The sequence below is a fragment of the Vanrija pseudolonga genome, chromosome 2 (assembly GCF_020906515.1).
Source record: "Vanrija pseudolonga chromosome 2, complete sequence".
Lineage (NCBI taxonomy): Eukaryota > Fungi > Basidiomycota > Tremellomycetes > Trichosporonales > Trichosporonaceae > Vanrija > Vanrija pseudolonga.
This window is the reverse complement of record NC_085850.1, coordinates 386,676-408,088: the sequence shown is the minus strand read 5'-3', so window position 1 is coordinate 408,088 and position 21,413 is coordinate 386,676. Positions and strand designations below refer to the sequence as shown.

At 61.9% G+C, this 21,413-nt stretch overlaps 8 protein-coding genes across 8 annotated transcripts; 4 read left to right on the top strand and 4 right to left on the bottom strand.

The window, feature by feature from the left end:
* Nucleotides 1-7: 7 nt before the first annotated feature.
* On the bottom strand, nucleotides 8-3,215 carry RIM20 (pH-response regulator protein palA/RIM20). Its single transcript, XM_062768424.1, has 12 exons — nucleotides 3,153-3,215; nucleotides 2,912-3,117; nucleotides 2,827-2,872; nucleotides 2,586-2,783; nucleotides 2,368-2,539; nucleotides 2,201-2,319; nucleotides 1,968-2,162; nucleotides 1,613-1,926; nucleotides 1,157-1,562; nucleotides 775-1,116; nucleotides 510-727; nucleotides 8-471 (listed from the first exon to the last, which is right to left on the bottom strand). Exons 1-12 carry the CDS (start codon nucleotides 3,153-3,155, stop codon nucleotides 36-38), a joined length of 2,655 nt encoding a protein of 884 aa, XP_062624408.1. The 5' UTR covers nucleotides 3,156-3,215; the 3' UTR covers nucleotides 8-35.
* A 205-nt stretch (nucleotides 3,216-3,420) lies between these two features.
* mug154 (Meiotically up-regulated protein) lies at nucleotides 3,421-5,281 on the top strand. The gene is made up of 6 exons (XM_062768423.1): nucleotides 3,421-4,018; nucleotides 4,061-4,328; nucleotides 4,365-4,460; nucleotides 4,498-4,682; nucleotides 4,721-4,843; nucleotides 4,884-5,281. Exons 1-6 carry the CDS (start codon nucleotides 3,450-3,452, stop codon nucleotides 5,161-5,163), a joined length of 1,521 nt encoding a protein of 506 aa, XP_062624407.1. The 5' UTR covers nucleotides 3,421-3,449; the 3' UTR covers nucleotides 5,164-5,281.
* Nucleotides 5,282-6,235: 954 nt separating this feature from the next.
* On the top strand, nucleotides 6,236-8,083 carry LOC62_02G001922 (uncharacterized protein; the record flags this gene model as incomplete). Its single annotated transcript, XM_062768422.1, has 2 exons — nucleotides 6,236-6,733; nucleotides 6,824-8,083. 2 exons carry the CDS (start codon nucleotides 6,236-6,238, stop codon nucleotides 8,081-8,083), a joined length of 1,758 nt encoding a protein of 585 aa, XP_062624406.1.
* Nucleotides 8,084-8,362: 279 nt separating this feature from the next.
* On the top strand, nucleotides 8,363-10,143 carry aga-1 (Arginase). Its single transcript, XM_062768421.1, has 3 exons — nucleotides 8,363-8,649; nucleotides 8,874-9,164; nucleotides 9,273-10,143. The coding sequence occupies exons 1-3, from the start codon at nucleotides 8,476-8,478 to the stop codon at nucleotides 9,879-9,881; spliced, it is 1,074 nt and encodes a 357-aa protein (XP_062624405.1). The 5' UTR covers nucleotides 8,363-8,475; the 3' UTR covers nucleotides 9,882-10,143.
* An 84-nt stretch (nucleotides 10,144-10,227) lies between these two features.
* Nucleotides 10,228-12,945, bottom strand: LYS3 (Saccharopine dehydrogenase [NADP(+), L-glutamate-forming]). The gene is made up of 6 exons (XM_062768420.1): nucleotides 12,886-12,945; nucleotides 12,803-12,838; nucleotides 12,733-12,751; nucleotides 12,656-12,695; nucleotides 12,465-12,550; nucleotides 10,228-12,364 (listed from the first exon to the last, which is right to left on the bottom strand). The coding sequence occupies exons 1-6, from the start codon at nucleotides 12,920-12,922 to the stop codon at nucleotides 10,312-10,314; spliced, it is 2,271 nt and encodes a 756-aa protein (XP_062624404.1). The 5' UTR covers nucleotides 12,923-12,945; the 3' UTR covers nucleotides 10,228-10,311.
* Nucleotides 12,946-13,551: 606 nt separating this feature from the next.
* LOC62_02G001919 (uncharacterized protein) lies at nucleotides 13,552-14,726 on the bottom strand (the record flags this gene model as incomplete). Its single annotated transcript, XM_062768419.1, has 4 exons — nucleotides 13,552-13,865; nucleotides 13,949-14,224; nucleotides 14,280-14,479; nucleotides 14,515-14,726. The coding sequence occupies 4 exons, from the start codon at nucleotides 14,724-14,726 to the stop codon at nucleotides 13,552-13,554; spliced, it is 1,002 nt and encodes a 333-aa protein (XP_062624403.1).
* Nucleotides 14,727-15,785: 1,059 nt separating this feature from the next.
* LAC12_21 (Lactose permease) lies at nucleotides 15,786-17,888 on the top strand. The gene is made up of 5 exons (XM_062768418.1): nucleotides 15,786-16,178; nucleotides 16,244-16,357; nucleotides 16,404-16,632; nucleotides 16,681-17,056; nucleotides 17,110-17,888. The coding sequence occupies exons 1-5, from the start codon at nucleotides 15,963-15,965 to the stop codon at nucleotides 17,792-17,794; spliced, it is 1,620 nt and encodes a 539-aa protein (XP_062624402.1). The 5' UTR covers nucleotides 15,786-15,962; the 3' UTR covers nucleotides 17,795-17,888.
* Nucleotides 17,889-18,628: 740 nt separating this feature from the next.
* Nucleotides 18,629-20,760, bottom strand: LOC62_02G001917 (uncharacterized protein). The gene is made up of 4 exons (XM_062768417.1): nucleotides 19,840-20,760; nucleotides 19,721-19,790; nucleotides 19,255-19,595; nucleotides 18,629-18,962 (listed from the first exon to the last, which is right to left on the bottom strand). The coding sequence occupies exons 1-4, from the start codon at nucleotides 20,563-20,565 to the stop codon at nucleotides 18,675-18,677; spliced, it is 1,425 nt and encodes a 474-aa protein (XP_062624401.1). The 5' UTR covers nucleotides 20,566-20,760; the 3' UTR covers nucleotides 18,629-18,674.
* Nucleotides 20,761-21,413: the final 653 nt, after the last annotated feature.

The following is a 21,413-nucleotide window of genomic DNA, read 5'->3' as shown; positions in this document are numbered from 1 at the left end:
GCAACGATTAATGACAAGGAAATGCATGCAGAGTATTAGATGACGCCTTCACCACCGCCGCGCGACCCCTTCTTGTATGGGTTACGGTCCGGGTCGCCGATCGGAGCCTGCCTCGCCGCGCTGCGGGTTACGCGTCGCGGGCTGTCGACTGCGGGGGCGGGAGGTGCAGGCGCGACGCGAGGCTGAGTCTGCACTCCGCCCGAGCGCAGAATGGGAGGCGGCGGAGGAGGGGGGAGGAAGGCGTCGCTCGCCTGCCACGCCGACGAATTAGGGTGAGGCAGAGAGAAAGATGGTGCTGGGGCAGCGGCGGGCGGCGACGGCGATGAGTGCGGGAGCGTCTGCGGAGCGGCGAAGGGCGACGTGGGGTTCGAGTAGTGCTGCGCTGGGGGAGAGTACGTCTGCTGCGCCAGCGGAGGAGAGGGTGCCGGAGGCTCAGCAAATGTCACATTCTGGAACTGCGACGAGAGTTGGCTGAAGAGTTAGCTTCGGTGGCCCGAATGGTAACTCACCCAATGTCCACGCGCCGGGAGTTGAGGAACTGGGAGCACTGGTCCTTGAACTGGTGCAGCATGTCCCCGAGAGATGTGTAGAACTTGATGCCCTGGTCAATGTTGTCGACAATCTCGCGCCACTTCCAGTACGCCATGTCCATGTCCTGGAGGCGCTGTTCGCGCTCCTTGACACGGGGGTCGGTCTTGCGCTCAGCGAGGAAAGCGTCGTTCTGGGTCTGAGATGGTAAGCGGCTGGTCGCGGCTTGATGACAGCGGCACTCACCCTGATCTGCTCCAGCAGCTGGTCCTGGGCAGCCGGCTCGGCATCCATGTCGTCACGGATCTTGTCGTACTTGGAAATGGCCTTCTCAAAGATACCCTCGAAAGCCTCTGGACGGACGTCGCCAGTGCCACCCGACGCCAGGCGCGAAGCTTCCTGCAGAACGTCGCCACGGACGTCGTCATGTTCGGCAATGTGTCGAGCCTCTGTGACCAAAGCAGCACGGTTCGCTATCCTGTCATCAAGCTCCTCGACAGATGCACGCAAGGGGCGAACTGAGGATGGTAGAGGAGTGAAGCCGGCGCCAGTGGACGTCGTCGACGGAACATGGTCGGCAATGATGTCCTGGAATGTCAGTTGCTTCCAGACGACACATTCAACTCACCTCGCCTCCAGACAAGATCTCGATCATGTTGCGCCACTCCTCCCACTTGCCGCGCACAGTGGCGTCACTGCTGGCTGCCTGCTTGATCGTAGCGTCGTACTGCCCAGCCATGCCAATCAGTTGCTGGTTGGCAATGTGGGAAGGGGGGCGAGTCTCAGCAAGCTGCGGCTGGCGCTCGATCAGCTGCTCAGTCTCGTGAGCCTCCTGGTCGAGAATGTCCATCGCTTCGGAGAGAAGCTTGGCATTGGACTTGGCGAGTCGGTTCACTTCCATAAGGAGGCCACGAATCTTGTCGGCGCCACCAGCAGCATCGACTTCCTCCGCCTTCTTAAGTAGCGATGGAGGCAAGCCGACGGGCTTCTCCAACGCCTGCAGAGATCCGGGCAGGTTGAGAGACTGCATTGTGCTGAGTCACTGAGTCAGCTAACAAGCAGGCGAAGGATTAAGCTGCCTCACCTGGCTGCTAAGCCGTCAAGCTCCTCGCGCTTGCTATCCAGATCGCGGATAAGAGTATCCTTGCGGTCGTCGTAGATGCTGAGAGCGAGGTGGACGCCGTAGGGAACCAAGGCGCTGAACAGAGGCACCATTCCAGAGTTGGGACCCATAAGCCATGAAATAGGCTCGGCAATCTCCGGTGGTGTCTGGATCTTGACCATGGAGATGCCAGCAATGGGCGCGAGCTGAGAAGCTGGAGGAATCGGCGACATGTACACGAGGTCATTCTCGCGAACAGCACGCTCGAGGCCAGACTTGACCGCTGCTTGGAGATTCTGGGTGGGTTAGCAGACAACACAGCCGAGAAGTGACCCACCTTCAGCTCTGAGAGCACGGAATCGGCAATACCCCTCTGGCCGATGGCGAGGCCCTTCTTCGCCAGGCCCTCTGCCACGCGCAGGCGGGCAATCTCGTCACCATACCGGCCCTTGTCGAGGTCCTCCTGACTCATGCGGAACTGGGCTGCAGCCTCGAAGTGGAGCTGCTTGATAGCGATATGATTGATCCAAGACTGGAGAGTTAGAGACACAACGGGGGCTCCTAACTCACGTCGGGGAAGTATGACTGAGAAGGGATGTCCATACCGGTCGACGCCGCCAGCGACGACTTGTAGTAGTCAGACACCTTCATTGACAGCTTGGCAATGATGGTGTTCTTGTATGATCCCTCTGAATATTGTCAGCTGTTGTACCATGAATGGCCGCCGCGCAGCTCACGAAGCTTGGCCTGCTGCCAGAAACACTCCTGCGCCTCGGCGAGCACAAACTCGCGGATGGTGGTCAAGAACGACTCGGTCATGTCATATCCTGCTGCCTGAGGGGAAGAGACCTCTGACTTGAGGGTCGGCAAGATGGTCATGATGAGGTGGTTGAGCACGCCTGCAGAAGACTGGGAGGGTCAGTGGGGCTGTCTGCATGGCGTGTTCAGCACTCACGCTCAAGTACCCCAATGCCCGCTTGATACCCTCGATCTCGGCCCTGCGCTCCTGCGTTGCGAGCGAGGCATACACCGCTGCAATGTTGAAGAGGACGCTCGCGCGCTCAAACGTGATGGACGGGAGGGAGATGGGGGTGTCTGGCGTGATGGAGTACGGGGGTGGGAAGGGAAGGTTGTACGAGAAGGCGATTCCCATCTGAGAGTGTCAGCTTTCAACATCAGTCGGATAGCTAACTCACGTCTGAAGGGAACTTGGTCACAATGAACGCAAGCTGAGCATTGTACCTGGCATCGTCAGCTGGTTGGTAGCCACTCGCCACTCACCTCATCAAGCCCTTGACGATCTCGGGGTGCGTCTCAGCCTTGGGCTCGACAAAGTCCCTGCGCATGTTGACCAAGGTCTGAACATCTTGCTTGAATGCCTCCGGGTGGGCGTCGCGGAAGTGCTGTGAGATGTACTGGAGGAGCTGCTGAGAGGAGTTTGGGACCGAGTGCGCTGTTTTGCTCGGCACGGCGAGGAAGTTTGACGCCTGGGGTAAGCTCCGAGTTGAGATGAATAGCTCACCATTCTACTGCTCTATTATCTCGACTGTGTGATGCACTGTCAGCTAATGGGCGCGATGAGGAGAGCAAAGAAGCAGATGTTTGAGGTGGTTTGTGGTGCGAGATGTCATCGACGGCGGCGAGGGTGGAGGCTGACGCTGGCGGTGGTGTTGGTGGTCCAGGGCAAAATGGGAGGATTAAATAGGTAGATATGAATGACGGGCAAGTGACGCAACAACACAACAACACACTACACAACTTTTTCCTTGCATCTCTTCATCCTGTCCTCTCTCTCTTACTCAACTCTCAACCTCAAGCAATGTCGCAGTCGCCATTGGCGCCAGCGCGCGGACGCAAGTCGCTGTCGGCGTTTGCGCGCCCGCCATCCCAGCTCTCGAGGTCGCACTCGACGCGGGATCTCGAGGAGAGCCCAGAACCACCATCACCTTCCCCGCTCACGCCGTCCAAGGCTGCGAACCGCGAGAAGCGGCGCGACAGCGCCGTCTTTGACCGCCGCGAGAGCAGTCGGCGCGAGAGCAACGTGTTTGATCGCCGTGAGAGCAACATATTCGCCACCCCCAAGCAGCGTGACACGTCGCCTGCGAGATACAAGAGCACTGGCGTCGGCGGCGACTCGACCCCCACACAGGGCTTACCCACCGGCTTACTCCACACACCCACGCGCACACCTGCACGCCTTATCCACTCGCCATTCGCCTACACCCCGCCAACGTCGCTTAGCAGGAGCTCCACCATCCCTTTCGATATGGCGGGTAACGCTCGTGCCGCGAAGAAGGCTGAGGTGGAGGCTCGGCTCCGCGCCGAGGCGGACGCCATGCCTAAGCAGCCCAAGCAGCGTCTTGTGCGCCGCAAGTCGCTGTTTAAACGGTAGGTGTTCAGAGGAGTTAAACGACCTTCTAACCCCGCCAGTGCTTTTGAATCGCCCATGAATCTGATCGACGCCGCAATCTTCAACATCCCCACTAGCGTCGAGGAGATTCTTCCTCCCGCCAGATTCGCCAACCCTATCGCCTTGTTCCTCGGAACGGTGCACTGGCTGCTTCTTGCTCCTCTGTCAAGCGGCCGCACAGAGGAAGCCACAATTCTTCGCTCGACGCCGTACAACCGCGTCGATGATCGCTGGGGACGTTACGACGAGGAGAAGCCCGCACGCCGTGGTCTTGCTGGAGCCCGTCTCGTGAGCTAAATTCTGTCGGTCGTAGCTCACCCCCAGGCTGCGACTGTCACCGTCCTCTTGTTCGCTCTGTCTGTCGCCAACGCTGCCTGGCTTTTCACCAGGTTCAGGACATATGACATGCAGCTCCGCTCGGTAGGTTTGCACTGCAAGCCAGCCACTAACCTGCCAGGGAAACGACCCCGTTCCATCGCCCAATGCTTCGCCAATCCCTTCCCCCACAAAGGCTGGTGTCCCCGCCGAGGAGAAGGAGGAGCATGTAGCTGAAAGGGACGACGCGCCTCGCAATGAGACCTTCACTGCAAAGTGTGCCCGCATTGCGCTCCGCTCACTCGTCATCTTCCTCAAGTGGTCCTAGTAGGTTACTCCCCTCTTGCGGTCGCTTACCTACCTAGCCACGCTCTGCTTTCTACGTTCGGCTTCCGCCAGCCCGCGACCAGTGCGAGAGGCGGCAACAACGACCGCATTCAGTCCCTGCGCGTCTGGGATCCGCCTGACTTCTGCCTCGCCTTTTTCTGGTAAGCTGGCGGCTGATGGGGACGCAGCTGACATCCTCAGCGCCCTTCCTCCATCTACCCCTATCATTGCGTACCTCCTCACCACCCTTCACCCCTTCATCACCCCCCTCCTCAGCGTCGCAACGGCGTTCCTCCTCTCGCACCTCGCGGCCTCATTCGCCCAGTTAGTCAAGGACCGCATGCTCCTGTCCGCCGAGGTCATGCGCGAGTACGACCGCCGCTTCGTCTACAAACGCGTCTTTGCCTCCATGGTCGACCGTGGTGTCGGCACTACCAGCGACCGTGGGTTACTGGGCTATGTCCTGGACAATCAGGAGTAGCTGACGGGGAAATCCAGCATGAACAATTAAAACATTCAGCATAGAGTGGACACACTACGTAGGTAGAGTGGACACTGGCCTTTCACACAACACAATGTCGCATGCAATATTACATCACAGTGAGCGGGACGTGGCCAGTGACGTGCTGTGCTGGTCTCGTTATGCTCAAGAGGGCCTAATCAGCGCTCGGAGAGGTCGCCGAGGAGGATTCACTAGCTGGAGGGGGGTCCTGCGCGGAAGTGGCACCCGCGAACGTCACCTACATCCTTCGCAGCCGCACTCGCCGAGCGTCAATGTAGCTTAAGGCGATCGACATAGCTTCCATTGGGACTTCTAGGCCTCCCCAGCCTCCCCAAGCAGCACGGATTCCGCTGCAAAGGTAAGCGGAAACCCGGGACAAGGACGCCGGTGCCCCACGAGTTTGGCAACCCCCTCGTCATGGTGTTCACATATCAACCCCTCAACCTCATCGGGACCCTCGGCGGCCCTCTGCTACAGATGGGCTCTAGCCCAGCACCGAGTCTGTCGGAGAATGCGCCGCATTGCGGGGCCAGCACGACGGAGCAGGGCACCCACGGGGCCAGTGCAGCCGGGCCAGTGACGGCGGAGGGCATAGTGAGTCCGGCGTGTCCGTGGGTTGGGCAGGCGCTAGTGGCCGAGATAAGCTCGTCCCGTAGCGTGCTAGGTGTTCTAAACCTGGCGCTTGCCAAGGGCGTGTCGGGGTTGGTGTGCGCGGCGACATTGCCTCGGCGAGGGCGGCGTGATGAGGAGATGAACCCCGCATGCATATGTAGGTCGGGGTTCGTTGATATCGGCAGGTCGGGTCATTAATTGTGTCCTGTTCCCGTCGTTGTTCCCTTCATCCAAGTCGCCGCGAAGCGAGCCAGATTAGTGGCACTTTAGTGCTTGTGGCGCCAACCTAAAGACGTGTTGACGTTAGCGCAATCTGACTCGAGTGCGGCGCGTTGGCCGGTGCTTTCTATGAGTGATGTCAGCTCTCGCGGGCAGCTTTCGAGACGTAGATAAACCGCGCACAAGGCAGCACCCCCTCCAACTTGGATCCCCAAGCGCCATGTCCCTCTCTCAGGTCGCAGCTCTTGCTCTCCTCGCCGCCTCGCCGGCGCTCGGCGCAGCCGTCGCCCGCGCACCAGGGTACACTGTCAACGTTGGCACGGTCGGGGTGTGGAAGTTCGCCGACGACACGCCGGGCTGGTCGTTCCTCGACAAGGACGGCTCGTACCACCTGCAGCAGAGCCACTCGCTGTACAGCGACAACGAGTCGCGCGAGTGGAACTTTTTCACGGGGAACACGATTGACGACGTGTATTGGGACTACCCGCTGTCCAAGTTTGTCAACCCCGCCAACCCGCTCGACTCGAACGGTAACACTACCTGGCGCTGCAACAACTCGCCCACGGGCAAGATCGCCACATATGCCCCGCGCACGCCGGACGCCAACGGCAAGGCGCCGTACCCCGACTACTCGCAGAAGAACTTTTGCGACCTCATCGGTGTTTGGGTCGACCCGGACACTGGCGACTGGTACGGACTGATTCGTGAGTTGGACGTGGTGGGACGTGGTGGGACGTGATGGAAGAGCACTCGCATCACTTGCACTCGCATCACTTGCGCTCGCTGACGCTCCTGCTCATACAACGAGTTCTCGGGCCACCCGTACGGCGACGCGCTCCACTTTGACCGCATCGACTACGCCATCTCCAAGGACCAGGGCCAGACGTGGAACATTGTCGAGGGCATCCTCTCGACCCCCTACGGCAACTACCAGCGCGGCGACAATGTCACCTTCCCAGGCGCCACCTACTCGTGGGGCGCGGGTGACCAGCGCCTCGTCGTCGATGTCGCCAGTGGCTACTTCTACATCAACTACTACAGCCGTATTATCGACAAGTATAACCTCAACATCTGGAAGGCGTTCTACGCGCATGCTGCGCGCGCGCCCATCTCGTCCAAGTTTGCCGCGGGCTCGTGGCAGAAGTGGTACAATGGCGCTTGGAGCGAGCCCGGTCTCGGCGGCCGCGAGTCAGGCATCATCCCGGTCGTGAACGACGGTGACCTCGGCTACACGCCCCCTGCCAAGGACTACAACCCCAAGAACCTGCAGACGGCCGATCAGCAGATCGCCCTCGGCCTCACGCCGCCGACGACCCCCCTCTTCTGGATGGACGCAAGCTACAACCCGTACCTCGGCCAGTGGGTCGGCCAGCCTAACGCCGTCGACACGAACCACAACGTCTCGCAGCAGTTCTACGGCAGCGCCGACCTCACCACGCAGAAGTGGAAGCTGCTCGGCGACTCTGGACCTTCCTACAAAACCATGTCGCAGTACCGTTGGTTCATCGACTCGGCTAGCAAGACGTCCGGCCACTACATTGGCAAGAACTTCCGCGGCTACTGCAGCTTTGGCTGCTCGACCGGCAACTCCGAGTACGTCAACCTCAACATTGAGCCGTCGACACCTACCCCGAGCGTCATCGACACGAACAAGACGTACAAGATCGTCACGGCGGCCGGGATCCCGCTGACGGCTGGCGGAGCGAACGACAAGTGGACCTCCAAGGCCAACGGCGACGGCTCGTACTCGCTCACCAACGTCGGCACAGGCAAGGAGCTCGGCACGAGCGACCAGGTGGCCACCCGCGCCTGGGGCACGCCGGCGAGCCTCGGCGCCGCGGGCGGCCAGGTCGGCCACCAGTGGTGGATCATCCCGGGCCGCTCGGCCAAGGACAACAGTCTCACGGGTACCTTCCGCCTCGTCAACAGCTGGTCTGGGCTCGTGCTGGCCATCACATCGAGCGCCGTCGAGCTCGTGCCCCCCCGCTCTTGGACCGACGTGAGCGGCTCCAAGGTCGGCGGTGGGCGCAAGGCCGAGCAGCAGACCTTCGTGTTCACTGCCGTGTAGAGTAGAGTAGATCGCGCAGTTCGAGCAGTCAGTAGTTGAGAAGAAACCCAATGAATGCAGTTGTTGAATGAGTGCAGTCTCGTCGCGTCGTGTGGCGGATGCACAGACGCGCCGTGGTGCCACGGATAAGCGCGCGGCTACAAGATCCGACGAATCGGACAAAGTGCCTGGCTGCTTGCGGCGATAACGCAACAAGTGACTGCGCGCTTTTCTCGTGACACCCATCCACGCTTTTGTCACACAAGCGCGACTATAAAAGAGACACAACCCCCACGACATCTTTTGTTCTCTTTGCCCACACGCCGTCGATCACATACGTGCACGTCTCGATCGCTAAAGCCAACGCCTCTTCGCTGTATACTGCTTCTTGTTCCCCCCAGCCCCCCAGCCCCATGTCAGCCTTCCGCGCCACCGCCCTCCGCTCGTTGAGCGGCCGCTCCATCGCGACGCCCCGCCTTGCGCGCGCCCACTCGAGCCGGTCAGAGTACTTCCTCCGCCCTCTTACCGAGACCGCGGCGAAGCCGACCTACGAGTACAAGTTCCTCGCGCAGCCGGCTACTGTTTCGGTGAGTACGCGATGGGGCGAGCGAAGCGAGCACCCAGCGCGGCGAGATGGGCGAGGTTTCAGGTGCTGTGAGGTGGTATGGGGTGCAAGGTGCTACGTAGTCGCGCCAGCTAGTCACCGACAGCGCGACGCGAGATGGCCACTCTCGCGCGGCCTCTGCCCTCAGACGCCCTCCCCATCTCGCCCCTGCCGGCCCAACTTCCTACCAGCTAACACCTCCCCCAGGTCCTCTCGTACCCCTTCTCCGGTGGCCAGCCTCGCGCGGGCGTCGACAAGGGCCCCGACCACCTCGTCCAGGCCGGTCTGCTCAACCAGCTCCAGTCGCTCGGATGGCACGTCGAGCACAACGAGGGTGCGGTCGACACGCTCCTCTCGACGGTCAAGAGCGACGCCGACATCGGCAAGATGAAGCAGCCTCGCGCGGTCAGCACCGTCACCAAGCAGCTTGCTTCTGACGTCGCCGACGTCGCTGAGGGCGGCAAGCTCCCGCTCACGCTCGGCGGTGACCACTCGTTGGTGAGTTTGATGACCTTGGTGGTCGGCGGCGCCTGGGCGCTTCATCGGCGCACAAGCGCGGATCGGGCGGTAGCGACGCCTCGCTTCGAACTTTTACTGACGTCCTAGGCCGTCGGAACTGTCGCTGGCACGAAGCGCAAGTTCCCCAACGCTGCACTCGTCTGGGTCGACGCCCACGCCGACATCAACACGCCGCTCACGACCGACTCGGGCAACCTGCACGGCTGCCCCGTGTCGTTCCTCCTCGGCCTGGAGGGCACCGACGTCGCGCCGTTCAACGAGTGGCTCAAGCCGGTGCTCAAGCCCGAGGACCTGGTGTACATTGGCCTGCGCGACATTGACAACGGTGAGAAGAAGATCCTCAAGGAGCACGGCATCAAGGTCTTCACGATGCACGATGTCGACAAGCACGGTATCGGCAAGGTCATGGACCTCGCCCTCGACCACATTGGCCGCGACCGCCCCATCCACCTCAGCTACGACGTCGACGCGCTCGACCCCACCATCACGCCCAGCACGGGCACGCCTGTGCGTGGCGGCCTGACCTTCCGCGAGGGCCACTACATTGCCGAGGCGATCGCCGAGACCGGCAACCTCGTCGCGCTCGACGTGGTCGAGGTCAACCCCTCGCTCGGAGACGACGCCGCGTCGGTCGCGCAGACGGTCGCCATTGGCTGCTCGCTGTCCCGCGCCGCTCTGGGCGAGACGTTACTCTAAGCAGCTGATGACGAGCGACTCACGACACCGCACACGCACGACCTTATACCTTCGGCATTTACAACCCAGCACTACGCAGTGGAGAAAACAACACACCAACACACATCTGTATACAACCCAGCATTTACGCAGTGGAGAAAACACCTTGAAACTCAAATATACAACTACCTGTACAACCCAGCATTAGCAGTGGAGAAAACCTCAGTAGAAGGAGTAGGAGCGCGAGAGGCGTCAATGTATCTACACCTTGTACCCGTACAAAGGGCCAGTGGGCACGTGCGTTGTACTAATGTGGATCCGTGGTCATTGCAATAACACTCTCGCCTCGTCTGGAACGCCCACACATACCACACACCCGTTGTCATCATGCAAGTGCGTTACTTTGCATCCCTTTCGGTCCGCTTTTAGTGCTATGAATAATAACTACGACTTAGAAGACCTTCTCGACCATGTTGATGCCCTCCTCCTTCTCGAGGCGGTCACGGAAGAGCTTGGCGGTGGGCTCGTCGTAAGGAGCGTGGACACCGGGCTTGTTGAGGGCGCCCTCGAGGATGAGCTGGACGGCAAGACCGCAAGGAACACCGACGAGCTTGGCCATGGCCGAGGGGCCGCCAGTGCGCGAGCCGTACTCCTCGAGCGAGGCGACAATCGTCTCCTCCTTGCCGTCGGCGCGGACGACCTCGAAGGTGTGCTGGAGGAGGACAAGGTCGACCTCTCCGGGCTGGAACTGGCACTTGGACTCGAGGAGGTTGGAGAGGGTGCGGAGGAGGGTCTCCTTGCCGGCAACCTTCTCGTCCGAGAGGAGGCCGAGCGAAGCGAACTTCTGGAGGATGATCTTCTCCTGGCCCTTGGGGATGGAGGGGAGGGCGAGGATCTTGGCCGAGACAGCCGAAGAGTCGGCCTCGACGCCAAGGAGCTTGGCGGTGAGCTCGAGCCAGGTGAGGGGAGCGGCGTTGGCGGCAACGAGGGGGTTGGGGGTGTCCTCGAGGAGGCCGAGGTCGGTCCAGGCCGAGACGACCTCGCAGAAGCCGCCGTAGCGCATGGTGCCGCGGATGAGGTTCTGGACCTCGGGGATGTTGTAGAACTCGCGGAAGACGGACGAGTCGCGGTTGGGGTAGGCGACAAGGTTGTACGCGGGGGTGAAGTAGTAAGGCTTGGCGAACTCCATGAGCTCACGGCCACCCTTGACGTCAGCGGGCTTGCCGTCCTTGAGGAAGCGACCGTTGTTCTTGAGGGCGAGGAGGACACCGACGGGCGACCACGAGAACTTGTAGCCGAGGGCGTTGTCCGAGGCAGCGGGCTCGGTAAGGCCACCGCAGTACGAGTAGAACGACTTGACCTTGCCGCCGGCCTTGTGGACGTCGTCAATGATCTTGACGGCGTAGAGGTGGTCAACTCCGGGGTCAAGACCAATCTCGTTGAAGCAGGTGAGGCCAGCGTCCTTGAACTGCTGGTCGAGCTCGCGCATCTGGGGGTTGATGTACGAGGTGGTGACGACGTGGGCCTTCTCAGCGAGGGCGGCCTCCATGACGGCACGGTGGTGGGCGTAGGGGACGAGCGAGATGACAACGTCGTTGCCCTTGACGGCGGCGCGGAGAGCCTCGGGGGACGAGACGTCGACCGAGATGGGGGTGGCGTTCTCGAGGCCCGAAGCGAGCTCCTGGGCGGTGGCGAGGGTACGGCAGCCGATGGTGAGCTGGTGGCCGCGCTCAGTGAGGTACTTGGCGGCGGGCTCGGCAACGAGGCCCGAGCCGAGGAGGAGGACCTTCTTGCCCGACTGCTGAGTGGTCGACTCTCCGGGGCGGACACCACCGAAGACGGGGAGGATGTTCTTGCCGGTCTCGATCATGACCTTGCCGAACTCGGGGAGAACGAACGAGGCCGAGTGGATCTCCGAGTTGTAGTACTTGGTGTCGGGGACGGTGCGGAGGGCCTTGGTGAGGTCACGGGTAGGCTCCTTGGAGCAGACGAGGAAACCGATCGAGCCCGAGGGGTAGGTGGGGATGGTGGTGTAGGCGTACTCGGCAACGGGGAAGATCTTCTTGGTGGTAAGACGGAGGTCGTTGATGAGGGGGAGGTGGAGCCAGAGGCACTCGCCCTGGGTCGACATGTGACCACCGGCCTTGAGTGCGCGCTCAAGGAGGGTGAAGTAGGGGGCCTCGAAGAGGGCGGCGGCGGGGCCGACGGGGTCCGACGAGTCGGTGATGATGACGTCGTACTCGTTCTCGTGCTGGGGGAGGAACTTGAAGCCGTCGCCGATGAAGACCTCGACACGGGGGTCGTTGTAGCACTTGGAGAGCTCGGGGAGGTAGAGCTTGGAGACGCGGATGACGGCCTCGTCAATGTCGCAAAGGGTGACCTTCTTGACCGACTTGTGCTTGAGGGCCTCACGGATGACACCACCGTCACCACCGCCGATGACAAGGATCTGCTCGGGGTTGGGGTGCGAGTTGATGGGGAGGTGGGTGATCATCTCCTGGTACCTGTGGTTCTCGTCAGCCACACAACACACGTTGCCTTATCGGCCGGGCATTAGGCGATAGCCGCAAGCGACGGCTCTGCTGCCACGCTGCTGCTACTCACGAGAACTCGTCACGCTCCGAAACCTGGATGGCGCCGTCGAGGACGAGGACGTTGCCGTAGGTCTCCGACTCGAAGACGAGGACATCCTGGCGGGGTTAGCCGGCGTTCGCGCGATAAGCCAGGAGGCAAGGGCAAAGTGGTGCCAACAACTTCGCGACTGCCCCGACAGCTCTGTGCTCGCAGCGACTAACCTGGAAGAGCGACTTCTCGTGGTGGAGAATCTTCTTGACCCTGGGGAGGTTAGTACGTGCTGCATCTCGCACCTCACTTGATGGTCATGGCCTGGCCTGGGTATTGTTAGCATCTGCTCCTTTGCGCGCCAAGCGGTCGCATCTCACCAGGCCACTGCGAAGAAATCTCGCGGAACCAGCCGTCTGCAAAGTCAGTTCATGCGCTCCCACTGGGTTAGTAGGCTACACACCAACGATGGAGGGGTGAGTGAGCGGAGCAGCCGACATTTTTAATGTTTTTCTGGAGAGATGGAAAGGAGGAAGAGGGTACCTCTGCAGTTATAAAACTCGACGCAGCGCCCGTAGTGGGACAGAGAGACTGCCTCCACTGCGAACTGGCGAGGAAATTCCAAAACGTAGGGACGGCACTGCCAACGGAGATTTGATCCCGTCACCGCTCACTTCTACAACGACTCGCTCACTGTACCGGTCAAAGCCGCGACACTCAAGCCACAATGACGTCAGTTTACACGTCATTTGATACTCGCTAAACGGTGCCTATTCCAGCCAAGTGACCTCACAGCAGTGATGTGCGGCGCGACTTTGAAGAGTGTTGGATGAACTGTTCAGGCGTGTTTCGACTTTGAAAGCACTGTTCATCATCAGCGGCGCACAGTTCGACAGCAACGGTAACGCGGAATCTTGCGGCGCCAGCGTCCACTTGGTTTACGGTGGCTTGAAAAGCGCGGGGCGCAGCCAATGTGGCTGCGGCAGTGTGGCGAAGTGTGAGGTGGTGTCCGACTTTGCCTCGATCTCGGCCTCTGTCCCTCCCGGCATCCGCAAACATCACGCGTCAACTATCAGCTACAGCTCGTTTCCTCTATTCATCCTCCTCCTCCTCCTTTCCCCACGCTCCACTACGCCCTGACACCGACAAGACGCAGCACATCAGTCGTCTCAACCGGCTCCTTGAACGGCCGCGTCCTGTGCGCGGGGCAGTCGCTCCCATCCGGCCGCTTCGGCAGCGCCAAGGGGTAGTTGGGTCGCTCGACCGGGATACGGTTCATCTGCGGCCAGTGGGTGGTGCCCTTGCGCGCGTTGAACACCTTGCGCTTTTCCGTGAGCTCGTCGGACGTCATGAACGACCGGGGGCACAGGCAGACATAGGTGACGAAACGGGTCTGCGTGCCGACTGGCGAGGCGTTCCAGTGGACCGTGCGCGAGTCCCACACTGGGGGCGTCAGTGGGGGCACAGCAAGTTTTGTGTGGCAGTGTGGCGCGGGTGATCGCCACGACGCTGCGCACACAACTCACGGATGAAGTCGCCGGCATTCGCGCACACCTTGACCTCCTCGCACCCCTTGTCCTTGTACCACTGGAAGTCTTCTTCCGTATACAAGTATCCGTTCTCGTTCTCGCCCGCGTCGCGGTCGGGACGGAAGCCGCCAATGGCGGCAAAGTGTTCCTCGTGGAGCTTGTGGCTGCCGCGGAGGACGCAGAGGCCGCCGTCGTTCGGGCCGTTGGGGCTCAGGTTGGCGATGCCCTGGTACAGCTCGAACTGGTGCACGCGGCGGGGGTTCTGGTCGATGTCTGGAGGTGTGGGTGTCAGCGAATGCGGATATTCCTCGCCCGACTATCAACGCACGAGGCCACGGCTTGGTCGGCGCAATATCTGTCCTCCCAGTCTCCTTGTTGATAGGAAAGCTCGCATTGAACCCATCAAAGCTCGAGATGAGGTCGTCAGTGCCCCACACCTGCGCGAAGACGTCGCGGATGCCAGGCTCGCTGCGGATCTTCCACACAAAGTCCTCGTGCCCGACAGCGTAGCGGTTATACAGGCCGCCGCTGGGCGTGTCAGTGATGCACGCCCCCGCACCCACGTAGTAGAGTATGGCAGGTGCTCCGCGGTCCAGGTACTCCTGTCATCGCGCTTGAAGCCAAACGGGAACCCCTCGAGCCAGCTCAGAGCCGACTCTTGGAACTGTTCGCACGCGGCAGCGGGGATAACGCCGGGCACGACGACGAAGCCGTCCCGCTCGAGGGTGGCGAGGAAGTCGGGCTTGGCGGGGGTGTCGGGGGTGTAGGTGGTCATGTCGGAGTGTGCTGTGGGTGGGTGGCGGCCGTCGGCTTCGCTTGACGCGCGCTGATGAACAATACAATACGCGGCTGGGTGGACGTCAAGTGGGGAGAGTGTTTGGCCGGCTCGTCTTGTCGGATAAGAGGATGCAAGGGGGCGGCGTGTTCGCCGGCATGCGCGCCGCTCCTTCGCTGATTTATGCAATGCCGCGCTGTGTGCTGCTGGTGCACGGACAAGAGATACGGAGCGGGGCAGGCTGCGGGCGCGCGAGCGCATTCCCCACTCTGGCTGTTGTTGCCGTGACGAGCCGCTGTGTCGTCGGCTTCTTGGGTGCGGGTCCATGGTGTCCCGCAGCTGGGGTGAGTGGGGCCACGTGAGTTGTGCGCGGGTGGGTGGGTATGGTAGAGTGGGGGAGGTGTCGCCAGCCGGCATTCCAGTGTGGGTGCGCGGCATTCCCTTCTACAGTCACCCTTTGCTTGCCCGCGGTCACCGGACTATCCGGGAGCAGCTGACCGAGAGCAGCCAAGTTCCAGCTGCAGCAGCAGCAGTGTCCTGGAACTGCCTGGATCTGCTGAGTTGTCCAGCCTCGAGTCAGCAGGCCGGGCCAGGCAGGCGGCCAGGCAAGGCCGCCACGCACCTGACTAAGCCAGAGTGGGGGAGGGTGGGGGAGGGAGATAAAGCCTGTATTCGCCCTCCCTGCACCCGCTTGCAGCAGCAAGTCGTCCTTACACATCCCCCCGCGTAATCGGTCCCGGTGGGGGAGGGACGAGGTGCAAGAGGAACTGACTCGACCGACCACCCGAATTAGAGCGCTGCCTTGGCACCTGCCTGCGTGCACGCGCTGCTAGCCCGCCCACACCCTCGGCCCGGCGCCGCGAACCCGATAACTTGGCCCGCTGAGCTCGTGTGCAGCCTTGCCTGGCTATCACTGAGCAAGTGGGGAGAGTGGGGGACTTTTCTGAGGCGGCAAAAGAGTAAGTGGGGGACATCACATCAGGTGCGGCGGCGCACGGCGTGCGGCGCCTGCCGAGCGCGCCCCGTTCACCGACTGAATGTTGGAGAAAGCGGAGGCCCATTGCTTATCCTCACACCAGCACAGGCGGGGATACATAAAGCGGTGGGCTTGAGGTGTTGTTGTTGTTCTCCCAAGCAGCGGCGGATAAGCTGCAGAGAACACCAAGCCGGCTCCACGACAAGGAAACACCGACCACCTACACCGACACCACCGACCACCAGCACACCTCCTCCACCATGGCAACCCACGCCAACGAGAAGGACTCGGTCGAGCGCATCGAGTCGATCGACCCCAAGACGGCCAACCTGGCCACGCGCGACATCCAGGGCGACGCGGCGTTCCACAAGGCCGTGAATGAGGTTCCGCTCGACCCGTGGTCCAAGACGGCCTTCAAGCTCTACGGTGTGCTGTTCATCGCCGCGCTCAACGCGACCGCATCGGGCTTTGATGGCGTGGGTGTTGCGTTGCGTCGCCTTAGCGCCGTCCTTCCTCCCTCGCACACGCTAACACCCCCCAGTCCATCTTCTCGTCCATCAACGCAATGGACCAGTGGCGCTCGTACCTCCACCTCCCCGAGCTGTCGAGCAGCACGGGTCTGATTCTCATGATCTACACTGTCGGTGCGATGATCGTGAGTGGCGCTGCATTCTGGACGTGGACAGCGCTCACACCCCCAGGGCTCCCTCTTCACCGGCCCGATCTGCGACCAGTGGGGCCGCCGCGCGGGCATGCAGGTCGGCGCGGTGCTCATCATGGTCGGCGCTGCGATCCTCACGGCCGTGCAGTCGGAGAAGATGTGCATCGGCGGCCGTTTCGTTCTCGGCTGGGGCGTCGCGCTCGGCACTTCCGCCGCGCCGACTTATGCTCTCGAGCTTGCTCCTCCACACTGGCGTGCGCGCATTGTCGGTGAGTTGGCGCCTGTTCCGCTGCTCGTACCACCACTAACCCCCGCAGGCTTCTACAACACGTTCTTCTACGCCGGCAGCATCCTCTCCACGGGCGTCGCGTACGCGTCCGCCAAGATGAAGGGCCAGGTCGCCTTCCGCCTGCCCCTCGGCCTCCAGCTCGCGCCGCCCGCCATCATCCTCATCGGCACGCTCTTCATCCCCGAGTCGCCCCGCTGGCTCTGCTGGAAGGGCCGCCAGGAGGACGCGGCGCGCATCCTCGCCGAGTACCACGGTAACGGCGACATGCAGCACCCGATCGTGCAGATGGAGCTCAAGGAGTTTGAGGAGAGCATCGAGCTCCAGAAGAGCGTCAAGTGGTACGACTACTCGTGCCTCTACCGCGACCACAACGCGCGCTGGCGTTTCCTCATGGTGACGTTTATGTGAGTGGCGACGAGTGGGATGTGTGACGATGAGCAAGTGCTGACTCCCCCAGGTCGTACTTTGCCCAGCTCTCCGGCAACTCGGTCCTCACGTACTACCTCCCGGCGATGTACTCCCTCCTCGGCATTACTTCGACCGACCGCCGCCTGCTCCTCACCTTTGCCAACTCGATCGTGTCGTGCACTGGCGCTGTCATCGGATCCGCCACCAACGACCGCATGGGCCGCCGCACGCGTCTCTGGATCGGCTCGATCATGCTCGCCTCGCTCCTCGCCATCGTCACGGCCATTTCCTCCCAGTTCGCCACGCCAGCCCTCAAGGCGAAAGCCTCCCCCGCCCTCTCGAACGCCGGCGTCGCCTTCATCTTCCTCTTCGGCGCGGCATACTCGTTCACCTACACGCCCCTCACGGCGACGTACTGCGCCGAGACGCTCAAGACCGAGGGCCGCGCAAAGGGCATGGGCATCCACGTCATCCAGTCCAACTCGGCCAACCTGTACAACACGTACGTGACGCAGATCGCCTTCCGCAAGATCGGCTGGAAGTATTACTTGGTCTTCGTCAGTTTGAACGTGGTCTACGGCTTCGTGTGGTTCTTCTTCGGCGTCGAGACCCGCGGCCGCACCCTCGAGCAGCTCGAGGAGGTGTTCGACGCGCCCTTCCCGCCCCGCGCGTCCCTCCAGAAGGCGACCATGGTCCAGCGGAACGGCCACCTCGAGAACCTCGAGGATGCGTAAGCAAGCAGCAGAGAGTGGTGATTGTAGGGGTTGGTTGGTTGGTTGGGTTGGTTAGTCGGGACGGGATTGTAGGGCCAGTCAGTCTTGAGAATCGTAACAAGTGTGAAATGAATCTGGTTTGTGATGACGGGCCCGGTCTTGTACAGAGGGTGTTCGAACACGTTTGCAAGGCACTGCGAAGATCGTGTAGAGCAGCAGAAGGGTGCTACAGAGTACAGAGCCCGCGCTGAGGCCAAGCGAAGGAACCAGCTGGGACTCGGCGGTGTCACCCACGAGTGCCACATGCCACATCGCGTGTACTGGTTCACACAAGCACGCTGCCTTCTCAGGATACACATAACCGGCGCCAAACATACCCGCACACAGCAAAGGGGGCTAGGAGTACTTACACGGGCCGCGCCGAGGCGAGGCGAAGGGAGTAGCTTGGACCCGCGGTGTCACGCACAAGTGCCACATGCCACCTCGTGTGTATCGTGTGCACCATTTTCACACACCGCGCTGTCCTCTCGCATCCCCGATGCCAAGCACACACATACACAAACACTCGCCGTCGTCGTGTACCTGATCCAGGTGCCTACCTTGTGTATTCTCGTCTGTTCTGCTAGCCGAACAAAAACACGCTGTGAGGGTGTGTACCTGGCAACCAAACGTCCGTCGGTATCCTCGGGGCCGGGCCGAACACGACTCTGCTACACACGACCCACTCCTCGTTTCCCCAAACCCTCGATGGGATTGCCGACCGCGTACTCAAACCGCTCAAGGCGCGCATTCCCAGAGCTCCAGATCCATACCATTGCAGATCTCCTCCCACGCCAGCCACGCCGATCACACACGCTCCACGCTCCACAGAGTCCATCAATATACATTAATCTAAGCTAAGCTAAGCGGCTAACAAGGCGTACGCAAACTCGAGGCGCGGGATGGCGACCTTGTGCTCGTGCGCAAGGTCAACCACGCCGCTGACAACCTCGAGGTCGAGCTCGAGCGACGGCTTGACGTCGGCGAGCACGTCGGCGATGGCCTCGTCCCGTTCTTCGACAGGCAGAAGACCAGCACCGCACCCGACCTCGACGATCTCGGCGACGAACGCCCGCACCGCCTCCGATGAGGGCACGTTGCCGCCGCGCGAGAGAGACGAGATGCACATTGATGCACAGTCGCGCATTGTCTAACGTGATGTCAGTGTGTGCACGGGGGAGGATGGGAGCAAGGTATATTGAGAACAAAAGCAAGTTTGTGGCACCACACCTCGGGTAGCCGAGGCCAGCCGAAGCCGAGCGAGAGATTAGCCGCCGGGACTACCTCGCGGCCGTGGCACCGGATGCACGCTCGTTTGCTCGCCATCTCAGGACAGCGCGGCACAGCGGCATGATTTGCGCTCGCTCGACAGGTGGCGCAAGACAATGCAAAGCAAAGCGCACAGTCACATGCGTGGCGGACGGGTCGGAAGAGGCACTCACCATTTCGAATCGCGCACTCGGCATGTCGTCGGCGAGAAGGCACGTCGCGCCAGCCTCGCGTACCAAGCTGCCAAAGACACGCAGCGCGTTGGCCGTGCAGCTCGACTCGCCCATAACCGTGCCGGTGATGAAGGATGTGGGGTCGGAGTGCGAGCTCGCGCCGACAATGACGGGCAGCTTGGTCGCGCGGAGGTCGGCGAGCATGCCCTCGTCGTCGCGGCCCGTTTGGAGAAGGAGCCATGCCATTACTGTTGTGTTGCGGACGATTTCGCGCGCCGCAGGGGACGAGGAAGCAATGACGCCGAGAGTGTACTCTGGCGCGACGTCGGCAGGGGCGAGGACTGCGGGTCGGTTAGCATGTGACTTGTCTTGGCGTGCTGTTGTTGCGACGAGGCGCATCTCGCACCGCACATCGCCGAGTGCCTCGCGGCTCGCATCGCCTATCGGCACTCGTATCGACACTTACCCCGTGGTGGCCGCCACCCGTCGTGCGCCTCGGCATCCACCTCGACAGCGCTGACGCGCGTGCGTCCCGACTGGAATGTGTCAGCTCAGTCATCGTGCCTTCCTCGCCTTGCGACGCACCTTCTGCAAGACCTCGCCGCATACCCGCCCGGCACGCCCCATGCCAACGACGAGCACGTCAATCTCGGACGGCACAGGCTTGTGTGTTGTCCCCGTCTCGACCTCTGCCGGCTGGCGGGGCTTGGTGCCCGCCGCTGCCGAGATCATGTCGCTCCATCTCGCCGCCGTGAAGTGTGGCACGCCGCCAATCTCGGGGTCGAGGCTCGGCGCGCGTGGTGTGCTGGTTGCGAGGCGGGGCTTCTTCGAGACGTGCGTGTCCTCCTCGACGGCCTTGCGGTCCGCCGCGGAGCTGCTCGACTCGCCGCCGCCCTCGCTGCTGCTGCTGTTGCTCTCGAGCACCTCGGCAACCCCGCGCACGCGGCAGTACACATCCTCATGCGCGCACGTCGTTTCCCCCCACTGCGCGCGGATGCTCCGGATGAACTCGTACCGCTGGGCCGAGCGCTCGCGGGCTGCCGGCGACGGCGGGGAGCGCGAAGTGGCCGCAAGGGCGTGCGCATGCGCGTTTACCGTTGCTAAAAAGCTGCGGCTGGCACGGCCCATCACGTCGACTTCGAGCTCGGGGAACGGCGACAACAGCGACTCGTGAGGCTTGATAACAATGTCGTTGATCGCGCCGAGAGAGTTGACCCACGCAGCAGCGCGCTGCTTGCGCTCGTCTTCTTCCAGTTTGACGGCGGCTTGCCGTCTGCTCTCGGCGCGCGTGGTCGCTGGTGATGGCGACATGGTGGTGGTGGTGGGGGTGGGGAGGTGTGTGCGAGTGTTGCGTATGCCGTGCTGGTGTGGTGATTGTTGGTGGAATGTAGCAATGGAGCAAAGTGCAAGTGAGTGTGTGGTGTGGTGTGATGGAGTGTTGCAAGTGAAAGTGATTGAGAAGTGACTAGTAGTGTAGTGCTGTTGTGAGTGTCGTCGCCAGTGCAGTGCAGCAAGTAGTAGTCACTTTGCATCTGTCACTCTGTGTGTCGCTTGTGCGCCTTGCGCCGTGCACGCACGCACGCATTCGTTGTCGCCGCCCGCCCGCCCGCACAGCACAAAACTGCTCCCTCCTCGTTTACACCCTCGCCGCCGCCGCCGTCGGTCGGACTGTTTCTTTCTCTTCCTTGCACTCGGTTGCAGCAAGCGTCACGTCACTGGATATTATGGCGAGTTCGGCTGGAGCCCGAGATTAAACTAGGCGAGGTGAGGGTGAGGGTGGGGCGACGACGGTGCTGCCGCGGGGCGGCGGGGCCGGGGGGGTATACTCGCCCAGCCAGCCAACGCGCCACGGATCGGCGGCAGTGTATGCATGTGGCAGCTGGCTCGGGGGCAGGTGGCCAGGCAGGCCCCGAGCGAGAGCGAGGAGCAAAATGATGCTTGCTTGGCTGGATGCAGAGGGCCGGCCAGGCAGGCAGGCAGGCAGGGAGGGAGGGAGGGAGGCGGACCACGCAAGGCATCCAACCCCGGGCGGGCGGGGCCAGATGTCACCTCGCCTCGACCTCGGCCTCGGTAATGTGGCTGGCTGGATGTCCTTCCCGCGGCGTACACCCGCAGCAAATGCTCGTTTAGCTGGCTGCCAGGTTCCGCCTAAAGTGCAC